The sequence below is a fragment of the Rhizophagus irregularis genome, chromosome 5 (assembly GCF_026210795.1).
Source record: "Rhizophagus irregularis chromosome 5, complete sequence".
In the NCBI taxonomy this organism is placed as follows: Eukaryota; Fungi; Glomeromycota; class Glomeromycetes; order Glomerales; family Glomeraceae; genus Rhizophagus; species Rhizophagus irregularis.
This window is the reverse complement of record NC_089433.1, coordinates 2014980-2037123: the sequence shown is the minus strand read 5'-3', so window position 1 is coordinate 2037123 and position 22144 is coordinate 2014980. Positions and strand designations below refer to the sequence as shown.

Below are 22144 nucleotides of genomic sequence, written 5' to 3'. Positions count from 1 at the left end.
TTCCGAATTCTTCTGAGATATACCTACGATTAATCAAAAGCTGAAGACCTATAAAAAAAATAAATAACAAGTTAATAATATTGTCTTTAAAAAAGGAAATTTGGAATTTTCGTTAAAAAAGTGCTTACCCGCTCTACAGATGTTCTATAAAAGAAAGAAACTGTTTTAAAAAAAGCTTTTAAAAGAAGTGTTTGAAAGTGCTTCAGCGGTTTCCTACAAAAAAATAAAAAAAAGTTAATAAAATGACTTCTTATTATAAAAAAAGGTAATGTTTTTGAAACGAAAACTTGCCTCTCCATTCTTTTTAAAAATATTATTATCCTTCATTTCTCCTTTCCCCTCCTTTAAACGCGAATATATTTTTTTATAACACTATTATCTTGTTCACAAACGTAATAGGAAAAAAGTCTATACTTTAATCCACATAATAGGAAAAAAAGTTTAAAAAGTAATCCCTATTTCTGAAATCAGAACGGGACACCTACAAAATAGAAAATAAAACAATAAATAATTTTTACATAAAAATTTATTTACTAAGTTTTCGAAATGAAAACTTACCAGGGCATTCGACTTCTTCAAAGTTCGAGTCAGATTCCTACAAAATAAAAAAAAAAGAATAAAAGAAACGTTAGTAAATGTTTCGTTTCGTTAAATAAAAAATTGACAAAAGCACATCTACCTATATCCAGCATATCCAAAAATCCGAAATCAAAGCCGAAGGAAATGTCATTGAAAACAAAAACTTGGAAAGTCAGAAAATACTAGCTGTCTAAAAAAAGAAAAGAAAAAAAAAACGAATTGTTAGAACTTTTCGTTGAAATGCATAAATTAAAGAAAAAAAAGTGAAATCCGAACGAACCTTACACGTCCAAAGTTATCCAAAGAAACCCGAAGAGCTAGCAACCTAAAAAAAAGAAAAAAACGAACTATTAGTTACAGTCTGTTAAAATAAATAAATCAAAAATACCAAAACTCACGCGTCACACACGTCTGAAGACCCAGCCGAGCTTTTAAAGTTCTATATTTCTTCTTTGTGTCAGAAAATCCTACTATGCGCCAAAGACCTGAAAATCTGGAACAGTCCCACCAGCGTTCTGATATTCCCATTAATTTAAATTCCATTGCCCATACCCACGCGTTAAATTTTCCGAAATTTACAAAAGAGAATAGATGAAATGTTAGTGAACGTTTCGTTAAAAGAATTAACAAAACCTCCTTCCCCTTACTGAGTTTTCTACGCGTGCGTCCGAGGTCCGGAGCCTACAAAAGAAGAAAACCGAAATGTTAGAAGTTTTGTTGAAAAAGATTATTTACAAAAGCCAAAAATTCCCCTCACTGAAATTTCATGCGTCTAAGACTGACCGTCTACAAAAGAAAAAATGAAACGTTAGTAGCTGTTTCGTTAAAATAAAAATATTTTTTCAAAAAAACGTCTTACTAACGTCTGACCCAAAAAAGAAAAGAAACGAACTTTAATAAGGTTTGTTAAAAATAGAAAAATTAATAAAAAAATTGTCTTACCGAAATCCCAAACTAAAAAGCCGAAAAAACTCGCCCGTCCAAAGAAATCCAGAAAACCGTCTAAAAAAAAAAGAAAACTCGAAACTTTAATAAATGTTTCGTCAATGAAAATACGAAAGAATACACTCTCCCGACCTCCCCCCTTTCCTACCTAATTCAATGCAATCCGACCATCTAGAAAAAGAAAAAACGAATTTTTAAAAAATCATTTTTTAAAATAAAAAAATGAAACAAAAAAATTAATTACTTACAAAATGTCGCGTCCAGGAAGACCGGTAGAACTATCTAGAAAAAAGATCAGTTTGTTTAATAGAATGTATGGGAAAAAGGGAAAGAAAAGGAAAGAGAACGAAGGAAGGGGAAAAAGAGAACGAAGGAAAGGGAGAGGGAAAAAACGAGAGAAAAGGAAATGGGAAAATCAGAAAGGACGAAGTGCGGGAAAAAGTCAAAAAAAAGCTTAACTGTGGCTCGCAACCGCAGTTATTATTAATATGAATCACGTGATATAACGCGATCACGTGATTTTTATTTTATATAAATAGGCCTTTTCCCCCAAAATCCAATTCTTTTTTTTATAATTTTTTAATGATATATATATATATGCTTATATATACACATATATATATATCTAATAACTTTACGAAAAGCCCTCCTCTGTAAACAGGTAGAGGTCTTTAGTACCTATAGGAGGAGAGCTATTGCTGCTTCTCCATCTGTTTATAGTGACAAAAAGAGGAGTCTTCAGTAGTAAAGTTTAATGCAATTACCATTTCAATATAATTTCATATAAAATATAATCATTGCAATACAATTTCATATATATTAAGATATATAAACCATTGCAATACAATTTCATATTAAGATATATAAACCATTGCAATACAATTTTATATTAATATTATAAATATTGCAATACAATTCATAATAATTTCAATTTATAATTATATTATTAATAATAAATCAATTACAAACACCATTGCAACATAATATTTAAATTGTTTTGAAATTATGGTTTGTAATACTTTTATTAGCCCTTGTGATATAATTTTTGTAATTAATTGCGAAATATATAAAAACAATTTCAACCATTACAAAATAATGTCAGTATTGCAAAAGTATAATAAGAATATTATAAAAGTATTTCAAAAAAATAGCCATTTTTAGTAAAGAAGATGTACCGATACTTTAGGTTACACTGGTATTAATTTGAGTCAACACTATGAATTTGGCCAGAGTTACTAAACATAAAGGTTCCATCCAAATCACATGACATTTTAATATATTAGCTATCCAGAGTTTACATAATGCTGGTAAGAATTGGATTTTGGCTCGCATTATGATTCACTGATGATGTATATGTAACAGGACCCCGAATAATACTAATATAACTCACAAATAATCGGCATGCATTTACTATTAACTCTACGCAACTTTTTTTCATAGTAATGCTACGCAAATCCAAATCTTAGTTCAAAAAAATTTTTGTTACTAATATAATTCGTTTCACATTTTTTCTATTAAGATATTAATAAAATCATGTGAAACTCTCCATTTTTTTGTAAAATAGTGCGTTTCGCACTTTTTTCTATTAAAATATTAATAAAATGGTGCAAAACTCTCCATTTTTTTGTTAAATAGTGCATTTCGCACTTTTTTATACTAAAATATTAATAAAATGGTGCGAAACTTTCCATTTTTTTGTTAAAATGGTGCGTTTTGCACTTTTCCTATTAAAATATTAATAAAATGGTGCGAAACTCTCCATTTTTTTATTAAAATGGTGCGTTTCGCACTTTTCCTATTAAAATATTAATAAAATGGTGCGAAACTCACCATTTTTTGTTAAAATGGTGCGTTTTGCACTTTTTTATACTAAAATATTAATAAAATGGTGCGAAACTCACCATTTTTTGTTAAAATGGTGCGTTTTGCACTTTTTTATACTAAAATATTAATAAAATGGTGTGAAACTCACCATTTTTTGTTAAAATGGTGCGTTTCGCACTTTTTTATATCAAAATATTAATTAAATAGTGCGAAACTCACCAATTATTTATTAAAATGGTGCGTTTCACACTTTTTTCTATTAAAATGTTAATAAAATGGTGCGAAATCCACCATTTTTTTTGTTAAACTAGCGCATTTCGCACTTTTTTTCTATTAAAAAAATATTAAAATAATGCGAAATGCATTACTTTTTGTTACTATATATAATTAATTATCATATCCGTAATATTGCAAATTTCAGAAATATATTACGGACCCATCCTTAATGGTGTTGCGCAACATATAATGCAATATATTTATAAACTCTATGCAAACGTAATATGTGAGTTATTCCAAAATTGACCGATCTACGCAAACTCAATTTATGGGTTTAAAAAGTAATTTCATATAAACTCTACGCAAACCCGTTTGTGAGTTATATCAGTATTATTCGGGGTCCTTATGTAACGATAATTTGATATACTGATATATTTTTCCTAAAACAACAGTATTGGTACATAGAGGTCCGACTGTATTTATAATTTGAGATATCTTTATATCATGGTAGGACCCACAAAAATATATATAAAGGTCACATATAAGTTTGCTTAACTATATTAGTAAAATTTCCAAAAGTCATAAAATTTTATTTGCATAGATTTTGAGATTTTTTAAAAGGTTATATATATAGTTTGCATAATAATAATCATTTTTATATATGTCATATATTTTAATTTGCATAATCAACGGTATTTTTTAATAAAATATATATATATATATAATTCCAGCGGTCTTCTACTAATTAGCAGCATAATGCCTTGGAATTTCAGCAATTTTCTACTAATTAGCAGCATAACACCTTGGAATTCTGGCGATTTTCTACTAATTAGCAGCATAATGCCTTAGAATTCCAGCAATTTTCTACTAATTAGTAGCATAATGCCTTGGAATTCCAGCAATTTTCTACTAATTAGTAGCATAATACCTTGGAATTCCCTAATAAGCAGCATTACACATAGTATAATACATAAATTTTTGAAAATACATAATTGACGGCTAATCTGATTGATAATAGATAATTTTTTTTTCAATTTTTTGACTTTTAACAGACCATTTTATTGAAAGAAAAAAATAAAATAATTTTTTTTGGTCTGTAACAAACCATTTTATTCAATAAAAATTTTTTTTTGACCTTTACTGTTATATTTTTTTAACAACAGGCCATTTTATTTAAAAAAAATATTTGGTTTAAAATGTTATTAATATTCCTTTTTATTATTTTTCTTTAAAAGCAACTTCTTAAATCTAAAATTTATTATTTTAGATACCAATATCTTAGAAAAATATGAGTTAAGAGAAAAGTATAGTCAATTTTTTTGGAAATATTACCATACTAATATTCCTTTTACTTTTTTTTAGGAACTTGGAATTCAGACTGGAACTCCAATGCTCACTGTAAGTAAAGAATTTTTTAGCTTTATTTTGTTTATTTTAGAAGTATTATTAACATTTCTATTGTTTTTTCTATTAGAAATAGTTTTTAGATTAAAACTAAACTGAAATTTTTAGTAAGTTGAGAATAGGGTGGAATTTTTTTTGTTTTATATGTGAAAGTAGTATTAATATTTTTTTTCTTTAGAAATAGGATTTTCTTTTAGAAATGATTTTATAAATTATATTGACTTTTCTTTAACTTTAAAATGTTATCAATATTCTAAGTTTTTGTTATAATTTATTAAAAAATAATGAACAATCTTTTTGTTTTAGTGTTAATACTTGAATTATCAAATAATTAAATATAGTAGTATAAATAAATATGTTAGTACAAATTAATTTATGCAATTTGGCATTATGCTAGCAATTGAAAATCAATTATACTGCTAAATACAACTAATTAAATTAAAAAAAAAGCCATGATTTTATTTTTTTAATATACAAATGTCATAAAAAAAATTTGCTTATTCTAATATAAATTATAAAGTCAGAAGTCAACTTTGCGTATTGATTTTAGTAAAAACATTTGCTTATTTTAAGGCAAAATTTTGCTGACTTTTATATGTATTTTTCGGGATCCTATCATGGTGAGTTCTATGAATTAGAGGAAAATCTGTTACAAACTTTGTTATAGGTATAATAAGAAAAATATTAGCTGAAATATTAGTTGCGATATGGCATTAGTTGGATTAAAGGACAGAGTTCACAAATGTTTCTCTGAGCTTGTTGGAGTCAAGAATTGGAACATTAGTCTTTATAAATGATTTACTTGAAAGCGATGAAATGTTAAACTCATTTGTTTTGGGTGAATTATATAGGATTGATATTGCCATAGTTATTAAAGTGAATCAGGCAGATCACAACCCTCCAGATGAAAAATTATGTATTGATATTCATACTGTAGCAAAATTTTATATTAAATAAAATATTGATATACCAGGAATAGGCCATTTCTGTTACCATGTGTATGTTCACAATTTAAGATGTTTGTTTGCCAACATGCATGTATTCTAGGGATGTTAGATTGCTTAAGCGTTTAGTTCAGGTTCTAAACCTGATTAAACTAATTTGAATCCGGCTTTAAATTGATTTACATAAACCAATTTTTGAATCATGTTTGAAACTATGCTTATAAGTGTATTAGTAAAGTTTGCTTACTCAAGCAATTAGTTTAACCCTGATTTAATAATATAATACGCAAAATAATTATTTTTATTTCATTTGTAAAATTAATGCATATATGAATTGTTATGCTATTATACTTTATGCTCAAAAATTGATTTCATTGAATTTTAAATACTATTGACCATAAAACTCGATTCAAGTAGTTTTTACTTCGAACTCGAATAACATCCCTAATGTACTCCTGTCACAAAATAAACGATCACATAACTGATAACATATTTGTATAACAGATTGATTTCTCACGCTAGTTTGCACCAATAACATTTCACGAAAAACCGTATAAAACCCGAAAATGTCAGTCACGTTATTCTGCCTTGTCAAGCATGGTGTGGAGAGCAGGGACAAAACCATATGTGGTCCCAAAAAGGGACCTGTTATGAACTTCGTGATCTCCACGAGTCAGAAGGTCTCTATGTGAAACGTTTACTTGATAAATATCACGTGTAATTCATGAAATTTTGTCGATTATGCTTGATTTATAAAAAAAAAATCATGTTGTTAAAAGGGATTTAATTCTCCCATACTAAAATTCTGCCGCTTATTAATCACTTTCCTACTTTCAGCAAAATATAAAAAAGGTCAAATTTGGAGACGAAAATTGAAAATATCAGCAACATATATATTAATTTTCTGGTTAATTATTTACCATGGAATCTGCAACTTCAAGACCACCAAGGAAAGGTAAGCTTCTAACAAAGACTCCTTGCCCCATTCACCGACTTGGAGTTACAACTGAAGAGATTAGACATGTAGACTACGAACTTGTGGATGGAAATTTCGTAAGACACTACATACACGATGATATTAACCCAATAGGAGTTTCATGTTTTACACCTTTGGGCGAACCCCCTCATAAAAATCCTATTAGTGATCAAATTGACTGCTACTTTCTTCCCAAGGATACTCTCCTACCTCAAGGATTAGCTATTGTTTTCACCCACAAGACTAGACTTCGATTTCCTACGTGTTGTCAAAAAGGATGGCACTTTTGTATAGTACCAACGATGCAAATGACATTAGCAGAGTACGGAGATGCAATAAAAAATCTTAATTGGAATCTATGTGAAATTAAGGCCAATGCAGAGTTAAAGGAATTAGTCCATAAAGATGATGACTTGAGGGGCGTGCGAGATTTCCTAATAACTGAGATATACTTACTTATCGAACTCTGGTACAAACAGACGACAGACGCCATGGAACGTCTCTATGCTAACGATATTCATACATGGATCGCATTAAAAAAGCCAACCCTTAAAGAACTTATCCGTGATAAACCACGTGCATACATTATATTCCATGCCATTTCTTACTTGAATGCAACATCGGTAACCCAAAAAACATACAAATATGATATTTTGGGTGTACTTAGAGACGCATTCGGATGGAAAGTCAAAGAGTTCGGTGATGAACCAAATATAGGAAGTTGTAAGTAATTTTTATAATAACGTGTTTTTATTTGTAGAAACCTATCAAATAACCTAATTTTATAGTAGCAGAAACGTTTGATACTATGCATCTGGATGATAAAGGAAAAGCTCCAGGTATTTATTTGAGCGTCTTACAGTTCAATCTAGACTAAAAGAGTTGTAGTGCGACGATACGCTCTACTGAAAGTGTCGTTGTTCCGCAACTAATGGGACATTTTTTGGTATAATTAATATACGATTCTGATACAGTCATACATTTAATGTTTAGATGAAAGCGCAGATAAATATCTTCGGGACGCATGTGATGCTGAAGTTATTAGAGTAAATGATGAGTTATGGATATTAAAAGATTATGAATTAAAAGACGGGAAAAAGTATAAAAAACAAGTTAATATTGGATGTAGGGTAACTAATATTAATGATGGCAAATTAACCATTGCTTTCTTATTGATCATGAAGAAAAACAAAATATAATTTCTTCGTTAAATAAGCTTGAAGAGTGGTTGCTTGATGAGTTTAAGTTAGATAAAGAATACAGACCTAAAGATTATCATAATTGCACCGCTAACATTTTAATTAAACGTGAAGGGAAATTCCTAGGGAACATTAGAGAATGTAAGAAATTAAAAAATAACTATATGCCTCAAACTTATATCGAAATTCCACCTAAATATTAAAACGTAATAAAAAATTGCCTTTTGTTGATTGATATGTCTATACTTATCTATTGAACGCATGATCTTATATAGCTTCATCCGCAGTAGAGCTGTTCAGGTCGTAAGCACTTGATGTAGTACTAATTCCGATCTGATCCGGAGCATTAATTGATTAATATCACCGCATTTGTGTCACAAATAAATGAGTCATACAACAGGGGGGTCTGTACAACCGATGAATTTCTCAATTCTCTCATTAGTGCCATTCGCAAATAAAATTCCTTTTTTACTCTTGTTACACTTTGAGCCAATAGCATTTCGCAAAAAACACTATATAAGTTGAAAAATGTCTATCACTTACTTTGTTAAGAGTAATACAACTGTGAATGCTTCAAAATTAGTAGGGACGAGCCTGTTAGTGAGCTCAACAAAGCTATAAAAGCGGAAATAGATGTTCCTGCTGGTTTCAAAGTGAAGGACTTAAAGTTATGGAATGTGATAATCAGGACGATTTCTTGAGGAATCTCACACTCAATGATGGGGATGAACTTCTTGCAACAAGAGAATTAGAAGAGTACTGGCTTGAGAAACTGCCTAAGAGGCATCGTAAAGTTGCTACATAAATGTCTGGTACAGTCTAATTCTTCATCTTTTGCCCTTGTAATATTTACACGTTTTTATTTCCAGTTCTCAGCATGGCTCCTGAATATAATGATTGGAACCTCATCATAATAATTGATGTAATATCTACTATGTTTACTAGTATCAAAATGGCCAAAATATACATAGTTACACTTATGTTACTTAGAGGAATTATTTCCAAAGTGTATGAAACAGTTATCTTAATATAATATCTTTGTATTTAGGGCCGTTTCTCAGTCTGAAAGAGGCATTTTCACGCATTTCTCCACCAGTAACATATTCTCTAAAATGTACTACATTGAAAACCACTATGAAGGTTAACAGTTGTAATGCTTTGGGATGATTTCTACAAAAAAAAAATGGTTGTACTATAAATATATGCAGAATTAATAGTATCTGGTATATCACATGATTTTGGTAAAGCTGATATGATCAACATCTGGACTAGCTAAATCAGAAATAAATAGTCTATATTACGGCTGCAGGCATAACTGCGGCTGCGATTAGTAATTTAGAATACATGCGCTTTATTTATTCGATACAAAAAAAGCTAATAACTTGCTAAGACCATATCATCCAGAACTATCCTAGTCTATACTGCGTATTTCAGCTCTGAAGTAGCAGGTATTATACTTAAGCATATACTGGAGTGATGATTGGACTCGTCATCGGTGAGACTTTTCTTTCATATTTTCCATTATGATAATAATAACCTTTATCTTCTCATAATAGCAGTTATCATACATGTCCTTATCTTCACAGTAATTCCATTCAACCTACCATACTCTATTTTCTGTGACTTGAGATTTAACAGAATCAGAGACATAAGTTAACGGAATAGGTACTGTTGAGACGTTTGCTTTATCTGAAACTAAAGTATTCACTCGCACTTCTGATGTGTTAGTCTGCTCATTTGAAATCTCCTCTTCGGAATCGATAATAGAGTTATCTTGATCATCAGGTAATCCAATGTTAGGATTCTTGGAGAAATAGCCAATAATAGTTTGAGTTTGACTGATTATCAGATAATTCTGCAATAGAATTCACAGTATATGTTGTGATATACTTGATTTTATCAATTCCTATTTTTTCAAATAATTTGTATATATTTCTTGCTCTCTGAGTTTGTTTTAATAATATATTACATTTAGTACTGAGTTGCGTATTAATTTTAGATATAGTATTATGTATTATAAGACTCAGATAAAAAAATGTGTTACGTTCAGAGTGATTGACTGATGTAAAATAAAAATGTTTCTGGAAAAGCAGGTGTTACACTATCTAGTTGAAATAGGACAATTCAACCTAAATTTGATCAGGTCGAATATAGGTCGAATGATGATCTAACCTGTATCAAATTGAGATCAAATTTTTGGGCACATTTAGGGTGCCAATCGTCTTATATTCGGAAAGGATATTTGACTTACATTAGTAAATGATTCGATCTGTATTCATATATGAGAATTGTAATCTAAAGCCAGCTGATTTATTTCTGAATTTTATTTAGTTTATTTTTCATTAATTTGATATTTTATTAAACATTTTTAAAAATACATTATCGTTATAATTAATTACATATGTGCTAATTTTTGGAATTAGTCTAAATTAAGATTTTTATAAAAATTTAATATTTTAGTAAAATTAACATTACACAAATCTAAATTAAATATGTGTTACATATTTACATAACTCAGATTTAATAAAAAATAAAAAAAATTTTTTTAATCAATATTTAAAAATAACGGTAATAACCACTTCTTTTTCCCCATCACTGCCCATCACTTTTCCATCATTTTTCTATTCACTTTTATTAAATATGAAAAAAAAGTTTATAAGCAAATATAGCAGTTATTTTTAAGTGGTAAGTAAAAAAAAAACTTAATATTTTATATACATAGAAAGACATATTTTTTCATAATTTTTAGCTTTAATTTATTGTTTTTTCTTTGTAAAAAATACATGCAAATAAAAAATAATTATGATGTAAAATAGTTGTAAAATGAATAATAAGATATTCTTTTTTTTTCAAAATAACTAATTATATATTTGTTTTTTATCTTTTAAATTTATTTTATTAGATTTATTCTACTAAAATCCTTAAATGGCAAATAAAATCCAGTAGATAGATTAAGTAGACATCACTATATATATAGTGATGTCTACTTAATCTATCTACTTACACCATAGTGATGCCTACTTATAGATATTAATGCCTACTTACTTATTTTTAGGTGTCTATGCCCCTTCTGATGCTTTATTGCTACCCATCTGTTTTCACTAGTCTGTGACTGTTTGGTTGCTTTATAAATATTTGCTTGATTTTATTGTTCTGCCATCTTTTTACTGCCTTGTAACTATTTGCTTGTTTTCATTGCTCTGTAGCCTTTTTGTGGCCAAAATGCTTGGCCGGCCTTGATTGCTAAAAATCATGTTGTGATCGGGTGGCGCAGTAAATTTGCTAATCAGATTTTGGCCGGCATTATGCTATATTTTTGACCTAATCTTTAGGGCGGAATATCTTGGCTTCCTGTGATTGGATTCATGCGGTTTTAAGCTCGTTCTGATGAGGACGTTGAGAGCTTTCCAATGATGCTAAGATCGCATGAATCGGATGCCTGGATGCCGAGATATTGCATCCTGAAATTTATGCAAAAAAAATATGGAATAGTGCTAGCCGAAATTAACGAAATTCTACTGCGCCTACTGTGTTAATCATGTGATCCAGTTTCTCGCCAGTTCCAGGCACTTCCCCGTCACTTTCTCGCAACCTTCTTGCAACTTTCAAGGGATATTCAGGATTCGATCTGGTGTATCAGTTGGTTGGAGATTTGGAGATGCCTATTTGATTGCCGGATGAGGCACAAAGTGCCGAATTTGCAATTCATCTATTTGCCGAAGACATTTCACAATCCATTTCCTCACTTTTTGATTGCCAGGGATGAGGCACGAAGTGCCGAATTGGTGACCTAGATGTGCAATCCTGCCTTCCATAACCCTTTTGATTGCCGAGGATGAGGCACAAAGTGCCGAATTTGTGCCCATTCTTGCAATCCCGCCCTTTATATGCCCTTTCTGATTGCTGTGTGAGGCTCATGCGAAGTGTCGAATTGGTTCAGGCTATATCGCTTTCATATCTTTTTTCGTGTATTCTCTTGAACCTTTCTGCCTTTCCAGTCTCTTTCCTGCCTATCGGTGGTAGGCCACTCAAGTGAAATTTCTCTTTTCTTTCCTATATATAATTCTGCTTGAGTGGGTTACCATAAACTTGCTTGTTTTCGCCTTCTAGCTCTTGTTCCTGTATAGTTTCTACTCTGGGATACTTTGGAGTACTACTACATCGATTACTTTTAGGCATTATTATATTGATTACTTTGGGGTACTACTACTGACCCAGTATTTTGCCCACGCTAGCAAGCATATTCGCTCAAAATTATATAGAATTTTTATTTTGAACTTTGCTAGTTTCTCTGTTATTTTATACTGCTTTCTTGCATATACACCATGCTTCTTGCGCAAAAAAATGCTGGGCCTGGCCCACTTGTTTGTTCTGAACTGCTTGAATTAATTTTTAGTAATCTCAAGATTAAAGATATACTATATTCCTGTCTTACTATAAATCATCAATGGAATTTTGAAGCATTTCGAGTTATTTTAAAGCAAAAAGAAAGGGAACTTCGTGAAGATCTTGATTTTATAAAATATCGGTTAAACTGGAGTAAACAAGAAATAACCCGTATTCATACAGTTCTTTATACTCTGTATTATGATTGGATTACAGCAGGAGAAAAAATTGCAAATGTTCATGCAGTAATCAAATCCCATATAAATAATCTTACAAGTATTCTTCCCTGTCTTATTAAGTCTTCTGTCTTACGAAACAAATTTCATGTACAATGGCAAAATCTTTATAAACAAACGAAAAAATTGTTAAAAGATATCGATCTACTTGATAATATCAATAATACATAAAAAGAGCGAATATATAGACAAGATTGTTGAGTTGTATTGTCAAGTACTCTTAGCCGAAATTGCCACTTCCTGCTAAGAATACTGGCGATATTTATTTTTACTTATGCAATAGTAGTAGCCAAGTTTAATTTTACTTTCGAACTTGCACCTGGATTTGCATATATCCAGATCGATTCTTCTGGCCAAACTAGTCCAGAGCTAATGATCACTACCGCAAATTTCTGTACGTGATATTCTATTGTACCTATAAAATGCAAGATGATATTAATACTAAAGCTTTGGCATATGCCCAAAAGCGTGAAGGAAGATGCTTAGCTAAAGTTAGTCCTAATACATATTTATGGGCATGTAAAAAAGGCCATCAATGGGAGGCGCCATATAAAAATATGAAACAGAATTATAGATGGTGCAATATTTGTCCTAATGTACCAGAAAGAACATGCCGGTATATATTTGAGGATTTATCGCATAAAAAATTTCCTCTCCGAAAACCTAAATTCTTGGAGGGATTACATCTAGATGGATATAATGAAGAGCTAGGCTTGGCTTTTGAATATAGCGGTAATCAGCACTATCAAATCGTCCCTTTTTTTCACCTGCAAGGGCAGATGGATCTAGATGCACAAATCTGGCGTGATTGGAAAAAGAAAGTGTTATGCTATCGGAAAGGAGTAATCCTTATTACAATCCCTTACTGTGTAGTAGACTTAGAAACTTTTATAAAGAGCGCCTTGTACGCATTCGGTTATCTCCCAATACCCACCTAGGAGGTAACATGGGCTCTTCCTTAATATGCATCAATTGTTCTCTCACGAAAGGGCGTTGGGGTCCTGATTCATCTAAATAATATAAAATAGGCATTGGAGGATTCTTTCCAACAACAATTTTCCGAATCTTATGCAGGCTGGGAGACCATATCGGATCTGTTATTCTGCGTCGTTCGAAAGGATCGTTTTCCCACTCTCCAGGAGCGAGCAAAAATCGGATAGTAGTACCCTTTGGTAGTTGTGGTTCATCAACACCTATTGAGCGATTATATTTTACTGATGGTTTGGAATATATCTGCTCAAGTTTTGTGGCGTCATTAGGACTCATCCCAATCAATCGAGTTGGGCTATCATTCATATTATCAACAATTTTTCTTGCAAACCGCTCACATTCTCTACAGCGCTTGCCAGTAGGTAGGAGAAACTCTATTGAATACTGATTTTTAAAAACTCTATATTCGAATAATCCAGCATAACGATCGATCATTGCGAAACTTGTATGCCTGAAACGTGCTATAATTCTTCGGATCTCAACGCCATGTTCATCCATTAATAAAGTCACGTATCCCATAAACTCAGTGCCCTTATCACATTGCAATTTTCGAGGCCAGTTAAGAGGTTTATCAGGATTATCATATATACTCTTAAATGCTTCCGCAACTTCCTCACTGCTTTTTGATGTTAAAAAAATGAAATCTTTATATCTAGTCGCGCAGTCTATAACCAATAGTACATAGTAATATATTGGGCCATCATTATCTAGTAAATTTGTATCCACATTTTCATCATATGGTATTTTGATTAAATCACATTGGTGTACAGTATTTGGCTTCGTGATTTTAGAGTAACTGGCATAAGGTATATGCTTTGGTGAAGGACGAAAAATTTGATACATTGCTTGGCCCTCAAGCCATTTTTTTACATTAATAAATAGAAAGCTGTAGCCGGCTTTTTTACAAGCATCCCACAATCCCTTAACATTTTGATACAGACCTTCAGGACAATAATATAGTTTTTGCAAGGCAAGATGCTGGTCTAAATTATGAGCTTTTTGGGAATCGATATTAATCGTAGGTATTTGTTTTGCTATGATTTGATTTAGCTCTCGCGCTTTTTGAGGATCGATATAAATAACCGGTCTTTCGACTTGACGCTCTCCCATTCCAATTTTTATAATTACGAAAAAAAGCTAGCATCTATAAAGTCAGATTCTATTTATTAGCTAGGGCACTTTTTTCCTTGCGGTTAACAAAAATATGTTTCTTGAATAAGTATCCTAGCTTTTCAAAAACTATGGAGTATTACGAGCTATGCAAATTAGACGAAACTGTACCTTCGAAAAAACAGAATCCATTTGCTCCTAAACTTCCATTTAGACTAGGAGTTGCGGGCACCTCTGAGTCAGGAAAGACAAAGATGGTAGTACATCAGCTCCTAGGAAGTAAATATCCAAAAGTATATCCATGGATGTCTGGTGAAAAACGTGGTCATAAAATACCAAAAGGCGGAAGCAAAAATTTTGGTGAAAGATATATTCCGTGTAATGATCTAATTGTTGTTGCGCAACACCAAGATGAGCTATGGGAAGTAGTACAATGTTTTTATGAATTTATAGCCATGGATAAGCAAGCTCCATGGTATGAAAATGTGAGATTCAAGCTAATCGCACCTGAAGATCTATCTGATATTTCATCTTTCAAAAGAACTGGCCGATCTACTGTTATAGTCTTTGATGATCTTGCTGGGGAACCTTTGGCAACTCAGCTAAAAATTGTTCTTTTCTTTAGATCAGGCAGACATGAAGGAATTAGCTCAATTTATATTGCCCAGCGTTTCTATGAAATCCATCAAAATATACGCAGAAATTTTAAATATATTTCGCTGCATCGTGGATGTGGAACATTAGATAGTATAAAACGAATTCTTAAAGATATGTATGATGATTATGAGCCTCTAGCAAAAAAAGTTTATGAAGTGATAAAAAAACATTTCGTGGTTATTGATATCCAAAGACCATCTGATGACCCCTTATCAATTAGATTTAGATGGGACAAACCTTTAAAGGATTGGCAAAATGATTGATTCGTGCTTTGTGGCCTCATCCATATCCATAAGGTAAAGTTTCATAGGGGGTAGTCCTGTCTTTTGGTTCTTCTGCGTATCAGATTTGAAATGCATAACCTTGATTTCTATTTAAGGGTATTTTATAGTTCGGAATATTTTTTTCTTCATTGTAAGATGAATATAGACGAGAGAATACGCACCTTAAGATGTATATGATTAGTAATACTATTATGAAGATGATTGCATGCTGAAAAAATAAGGAATAAGGCGATTCTGAGGTTATTTCGGGGCTAGTGATTTCGTTACCTTTCTCCAGTCCTTTATCACCTCCAATCGCTTCATTTTGCTTAGATTCACTGGATGTTTTTGAAATATGCTCTAATAAAAGAGAATTAGTTTCTTGAAGAAGGGAATCTTTCTCTATCACTGCCTTTTGTGCTAAAAGTAAATCATCTCTCACCCGCATTAATTCATCCTTTTTTTTGGCCAGTGTATCTTCTAACTCCGTATTTGCCAATTCTAAACTAATATTTTCGTCAGATAGTTTTATGTATTCCAGTTCAGATTTACGCTTAAGAAAATCCATCTCTGATAATCTCTTTTGTACCAAAGAAACATCCTGCTCTAATTCCTCTATTCTTGATTGAAGAGCTTGTATCTCTTCTAATTTTATAGCGATCTCGCTCTTAGTACTTGCAAGAGAAATCTCTTTTTGATTAATCTCATTTTTGAATTCTCTCGCCTCATCTTCAAGCTGGCATACACGCTCTGAAAAACTCTCATTATTTTTTATCAAGAGACTGTTTCTAGTGCCAAGCTGAATACCTGAGCTTAAAGCGATATCTAGATCATGTTTTAAACGTTGGTTCTCAAGCTCAGTTCGGCTAGATGGATAACGATTAAATGGTGAATCTCCAAGTTTATTGCCAGATACCAAGGGTGTCCCATTATTTATTTCATTTAGCGTATATATGTTTGCCATATGAATTTATTTGAAGGCAAAGTTTTTTATGATTTTTTTTTTCCTGACGGCCATCAGCGAAATTATCATTCATATGTATATTTTTTCTTCGAATATGGAAAAAAGGAGTTCAGAATCAAACCAATATCAAACTAATAAAAGACCAATAACAAACTAGTTTAAAACAAATATGATATTTGAAGTATATATATCCTAAACCTATTTTTTATTTGAATCATGATTATAGCACGCTACACTGTAAAGAAAGCGAACTACATATATGTAACAAACCAATGCTAGACTAATGCCAGACTAATGCCAGACCAATATCAAATAAATTTTCTACAAGTTTTTTATTAGTATTATACAGATTTATTACTAGCAAACTATGAGCAAAAAACAAACAACCCATACTCGTAAATTTCTTAGATCAGATGCCCGACGCTTGTCATCTGAAGCTATTGAAGAAATTAGAAATGCTCAGAATAATATTCCAGATGCTCGGCGTATTATGTGTAAAAAGCATCGTATAGGATCAACAACATATCAAAAAATAATTGATAATAAAAGGCCTCCTGAACCTACTGAGGAATGGCGTAGAATCATAGAATCTGTTAGCATCTCTGACCAGATTTCAGAAAATAATCAGGAATCTTTACATGATACTTCCTCCTCCACTATCATACAAGAAGACGGGATCACTCATACAGAATATCCTATGGATAATAAGAATGATGCAAATTCTAATGGTCTGAATACAGTAACTAATGGGCGAAAAGATAAAGTTAGTCGGAAAAAAAAGGCTAGTATAAAGCCAAAAGACGAATCTTCTTCTGCAGATAAAGTAGCCAATTCTTTTAAAGATGATACATCTAGACGGGAATTTGATCTTAATAAATTAGTAAATATTACTAGAGAAGCTGTCATGCATCCGATCTATTCTCCATAAGTCGTGAGCATTTTTCTGCAAGAATATTACCTGCATTTAATGCTATGTCAAGCCATCTCTCAGTTTTTATTAGTCACTCTTCAAGCTCTTCACACTTTTTTTTAAATCCTCCTCACTAGTCAGGTTAGAGGAATCGGTAGATACTTAGTCCTGATCTTCTTTTGGCGGATCTTCAACTTCTGGAGCTTTGCTAAAAGTTGGGATAATGTAAGCTTTCCCATGTAACTTCATTCGGAATTGATTTTTATTTGGGTCGAGGACACCTTGAACTTTCCTAATCCATGTCATACCTAAACATAACATTGGTTCGGTTTCTCCATTATCAATACGAGTAAAATTTCCAGTAGCTGTGACAGTTTTACCATCCTTATCCTTTATACTGATTGGTACATCAGTAAACCATCCCAATGAATCGGTAATGTGTTTGGAATTACCTTTTATTGCGAAGTCCGATGGCTTATCAGCTTTCCACCCAAGGGCATTAATTGTTGCATCATTCGCTCCCCTGAACTCACTTGCACTATCTAAAAAAGAATTAGAGATCGTTAAATCATCTATTTTAGCATTCAGATATTGTAATGATGAAAACCACTCATCTGATATTGATTCTTTCTTCTGAACTGTATGAGACTGACACATTTTTCGCATTACCGGTGAAAGTTTTGGAAATAATTCATCATATGTTTTTGGCTGACTGGACTCTAGAGGTAACATATCATTTAGTGGTAGTTGTTTTTTTTTTCAGGTGTATAATACCACGCATTTTCTACTTTATCATAACCATCTTCCTCATTATCTGAATCTGGAGGCGTATATTGGGGCTGTGTAGATGGAAGTTGAGGATAGTAACATTGAGTAAAATTGGATTTAGCTACAGGATTTAACCTTGAGCAATTGTTTTTCTTATGCCCTTCCTGTCCGCAATTACTGCAATAAAAAGGCTTTCGAGATTGATCATTAAGTGATATCCTACCAAACTTAGATGTCATTTGACCAATTTCATCTATTTTTGACTCTAATCTATCGATTCTAGATGATTGCAACTTTTCTGGCTTTTTGCGGTTTAGGAGGTGGCCCATAAGCTTTTGCGACCACTCTCATTATTTCTTCCCTAGTAAGTGTATCAGGGAAAGGATTAGCGCTTTCATATGTATTAAGAAGCTGTTCCATATTTTTAGGAGGAACTGGTGGAGGTATCTTTTTAGTTTGCTGGACCATTTGTGATTGGAAATCGGCTTTTTGTTTTTCTAATAAAGACTGGTATTCAGTTTTTTGCTGTGCTAGTGCATTCTGGATTGCTTTTTGCATATCTTCGAAAGATATTCCATGCTGTTGTGAGGCTGAAACAGGTGAAGGTTCATATATTTGCCAAGATGTTCGATTAGATACTAGCGGATCAGATGTTCTATCTCTTTTATGTCTAGCTATTCGGCGTAATTCTATCTCATAAAGCTTTTTAGCTAATTCATCTAATGGCAAATGTTCACCAATATCTTCAGCTTTTTCAAGCCATAAAAGTGGTAAAGCATCTAAGAACTTTCTACGTAATTCTTCAGGTCTATAGTTGGCTCGTCTACCTATTCGTAATATTTTTCTATATAATTCATCTATAGTCATGTCTCCCTTTCTGATTGTTCCATACATCAAATCCCGAAGTTCCTCTTCTACTGTAGGGAAATGAGTTTTTAGCCACCATACGGCTTGACCAAATCGAATACCAGCTACAACTACTGTATTTTCAGCATTAGCATTTGGTGCATTTACAGGATCATTAGTAGGACGGCCACCTGCTATACGCCAGTCTTCATTCCAAGCATCTTCTACAGCTCTTAACTTGACTATTGCATTTCCTGGTTGGCCAACAGCCTCATTTAATGCATTAGCCCCTATCTGTACTGCAGTTCGCCCATTTACTGCAACTAAGTTAGCCTGCCCTGTATTATCGAGTAAGTTAGTTAGCTCCCAATTCTGCTTTGTAGTAATCTCATCATCGAACCATTCTAAAGTCCTTCCTCTCATACAGGCTCTTAAATGTCCTATTGCATTATCTCTTCCTGTTGGAGGACCTGCTACATTATCATTTGGATCTATTCCCCGATTCTGCAAGTCTAGTCTAAGTTGTGCAAGAAAGTCTGGGATACTATCATCCCAGTTGAAATATGGATGAGGTATTCCTGCCATGTTTACTTGATTAGGTGGATTATTCTGAAGCGCCAAAATTTGTCCCTGTAAATTTAAATTATTCTGGCGCTCTGCTTGGGTCTTATTTTTCCATTTCTCATATCGTTCATAGAGCCTGTCTCGATTAAATTCTAACAGACCTATATCCCCTCTACTTCGCTGTAAGTGGTGGGCATTTCGCTGATACAATAATTGTAAGGCAAATTTTTCTTGTACCAGCACACCTATACGGGCTTGTTTTCTTGCCATATTACCTATCATTCTATTTACCTGGTTTTGAGTATTAGTTTGATATTGATGGAGATCACCAATAACATTAGTTATCCTACCTTCAGCAAGTTGCCTTCGTATAATTTCATTATCACGTTCAGCTTCTGCATCATAACGCCTTCGTTGCTCACGGACTAAATCCTGATGCAAATTATTTTCTTTTCGGCGTATCTGCCTTGTAGCTCTTTTTATTTGGTCTATAAGAATATCCCTAGTTGTTGTTCTATTATCCACATAACCATCTATAGCATTTGCTAGCTCTGTGATTGTGGCCATATTATCATCAGAATTATACAAGTCTGGAGAATTCCCTCGTTCAGGCGAATTTTTTCGTGATGAGATGCTTCTGATCCGGCATCGCAATTTCTTAACTTGTTCCTCAGATTCTACTAACTGCTCTTCTAAACTAGAAATATATTTTCCCTTATCTCGCACATCATTCCTAGCTTGATATAGCTGACTTTTTAGGGTAGAGATTTCAGATTTTAACTCTACTATCTCTTCTTTCGAAGCATTTTCAAGACGCTCTATCTCCTTATTAAGATCTTGAATTTCTTGCTCACATCGGGTATAATCCCGTTCCAGTTGATTAATTCGTCTCTCATTCTGGCGATTAGTATCAACTTCTATCTGCAATTCACTATGAAGATGATAGTTCTCTTCTTCCAGCTCAGCTTTATATTCTTCACATGTTCTTCTCTGCCTTGGGTGAGATTTGTGAAATGACATTCTTTTTTTGTGATTATAAAAGAGAATGGGAGAACCCCTTGGATCAATTTATATCAATCTTCAGAAAGCGCATGATCTTAACCAGGATCTGGGTTAAGGACTAATCTGAAAAATTTGGCAGGTGATACATGAAATGTATAGCGCCTTCAACCAATTTTACTAGGCGATCATGTATGCAGATTATTTAGCATAAAAAATAAAGTATAAGTTATACATTGCGCTTTTAGCTAAATGATATTAATCTTCAATAGTCTATAATTAATATATTTCTCAGTCGTTAAACGAATGTGATTTTTGTACTATCTCTCAATCTTAATGCGGGCTGATTAAGATGGTCTATAGATGGTAATAAGTTATTTTGTTTAGCATACCGAGATGAGATAAATATTTCACTTGTAATCCCTTGCTCTGAGCGCCTTTGGCTAGGACTTGATGATTGATAAGAAGTTGGTAAAATCGTTTCTTGTCTAGTAGGTGAAATATAAGCTGGCTCGAAATTTGAAGCATTTGGCATAGTATCTTTTGCTTTAGATTGTGCATAATTTTCATAGCTAGCCGTAAAATTTCCATCAATATCATATGATACCGATGCCAATTTATCCTTTTCTGAATGTGGAATAGATTGGGATGAAAGCTCTAGCTGAAGACGATTAATTTTAGCCTCTTTTTGTAATATGTATTGTTTATATTGCCAGATCTGAAATTCCCTTCTATCAATAGTTTGGAGAATTTCATTTCTTCTTGCATGTTCATTCGAAATAGTATTTCCAGAAATACATCTCTTCAAGTGGTTATCTCCATAGCAATCCTCAAAAAGACTATTTGCAGGTATGAAAACTAAGGAGTTACATACACTGCAATATATATAATTGGTTAGACGATTATGAATCTTATCATCTACATATAGCTTTCCATACATTGTAATATATCCATTTTTAGAAAGGATTCCCCTGGAATAGTTCTCTTCTAGTATTTTCCTAAATGGATCACGAATACGAGAGCACCACATTTCTGGTGTTTCATAATCATGTTTTTCTGCTAAAGGCAATATTGCAACAATAATTCTTATATATTCTTCAGAGCCTCCAATACTATTGTGTGCATGAATTAACTTGGAATAGGCTTTACTATCTAAATCCATATTAGTGTTTTGGTAGATTATAACAGAATATAACGATTTTATTGATTTATACTGTTTTTAGCGATTTTAGCCAATTTAGCAATAGTATACTCTAATAAATATCAGATTCATTTTTATTCGATTATAAGCATACTGAGGATTTATATAGGGCCATATCTCGACTATGCTAATTTTATATTTACATGCATATGCACAACGCCTT

General features: G+C 32.3%; 10 protein-coding genes across 10 annotated transcripts; 5 read left to right on the top strand and 5 right to left on the bottom strand.

Annotated features, from left to right (window-relative positions):
- Positions 1-1775: 1775 nt before the first annotated feature.
- OCT59_024960 (uncharacterized protein) lies at positions 1776-1982 on the top strand (the record flags this gene model as incomplete). Its single annotated transcript, XM_066135262.1, has 1 exon — positions 1776-1982. The coding sequence occupies one exon, from the start codon at positions 1776-1778 to the stop codon at positions 1980-1982; it is 207 nt and encodes a 68-aa protein (XP_065991779.1).
- Positions 1983-6833: 4851 nt separating this feature from the next.
- OCT59_024959 (uncharacterized protein) lies at positions 6834-8290 on the top strand (the record flags this gene model as incomplete). The annotated part of the gene is made up of 4 exons (XM_066135257.1): positions 6834-7611; positions 7677-7727; positions 7882-8018; positions 8105-8290. 4 exons carry the CDS (start codon positions 6834-6836, stop codon positions 8288-8290), a joined length of 1152 nt encoding a protein of 383 aa, XP_065991778.1.
- A 4122-nt stretch (positions 8291-12412) lies between these two features.
- Positions 12413-12880, top strand: OCT59_024958 (uncharacterized protein; the record flags this gene model as incomplete). Its single annotated transcript, XM_066135248.1, has 1 exon — positions 12413-12880. The coding sequence occupies one exon, from the start codon at positions 12413-12415 to the stop codon at positions 12878-12880; it is 468 nt and encodes a 155-aa protein (XP_065991777.1).
- Positions 12881-13597: 717 nt separating this feature from the next.
- Positions 13598-14134, bottom strand: OCT59_024957 (uncharacterized protein; the record flags this gene model as incomplete). Its single annotated transcript, XM_066135244.1, has 1 exon — positions 13598-14134. One exon carries the CDS (start codon positions 14132-14134, stop codon positions 13598-13600), a length of 537 nt encoding a protein of 178 aa, XP_065991776.1.
- Positions 14135-15063: 929 nt separating this feature from the next.
- OCT59_024956 (uncharacterized protein) lies at positions 15064-15729 on the top strand (the record flags this gene model as incomplete). The annotated part of the gene is made up of 1 exon (XM_066135234.1): positions 15064-15729. One exon carries the CDS (start codon positions 15064-15066, stop codon positions 15727-15729), a length of 666 nt encoding a protein of 221 aa, XP_065991775.1.
- A 16-nt stretch (positions 15730-15745) lies between these two features.
- Positions 15746-16693, bottom strand: OCT59_024955 (uncharacterized protein; the record flags this gene model as incomplete). The annotated part of the gene is made up of 2 exons (XM_066135223.1): positions 15746-15801; positions 16018-16693. 2 exons carry the CDS (start codon positions 16691-16693, stop codon positions 15746-15748), a joined length of 732 nt encoding a protein of 243 aa, XP_065991774.1.
- Positions 16694-17060: 367 nt separating this feature from the next.
- Positions 17061-17621, top strand: OCT59_024954 (uncharacterized protein; the record flags this gene model as incomplete). Its single annotated transcript, XM_025326904.2, has 1 exon — positions 17061-17621. The coding sequence occupies one exon, from the start codon at positions 17061-17063 to the stop codon at positions 17619-17621; it is 561 nt and encodes a 186-aa protein (XP_025173910.2).
- Positions 17622-17765: 144 nt separating this feature from the next.
- Positions 17766-18610, bottom strand: OCT59_024953 (uncharacterized protein; the record flags this gene model as incomplete). Its single annotated transcript, XM_066135205.1, has 2 exons — positions 17766-18315; positions 18378-18610. 2 exons carry the CDS (start codon positions 18608-18610, stop codon positions 17766-17768), a joined length of 783 nt encoding a protein of 260 aa, XP_065991773.1.
- A 40-nt stretch (positions 18611-18650) lies between these two features.
- OCT59_024952 (uncharacterized protein) lies at positions 18651-19802 on the bottom strand (the record flags this gene model as incomplete). Its single annotated transcript, XM_066135198.1, has 1 exon — positions 18651-19802. One exon carries the CDS (start codon positions 19800-19802, stop codon positions 18651-18653), a length of 1152 nt encoding a protein of 383 aa, XP_065991772.1.
- A 1276-nt stretch (positions 19803-21078) lies between these two features.
- OCT59_024951 (uncharacterized protein) lies at positions 21079-21942 on the bottom strand (the record flags this gene model as incomplete). The annotated part of the gene is made up of 1 exon (XM_025329669.2): positions 21079-21942. The coding sequence occupies one exon, from the start codon at positions 21940-21942 to the stop codon at positions 21079-21081; it is 864 nt and encodes a 287-aa protein (XP_025165192.2).
- Between the last annotated feature and the right edge of the window lie 202 nt (positions 21943-22144).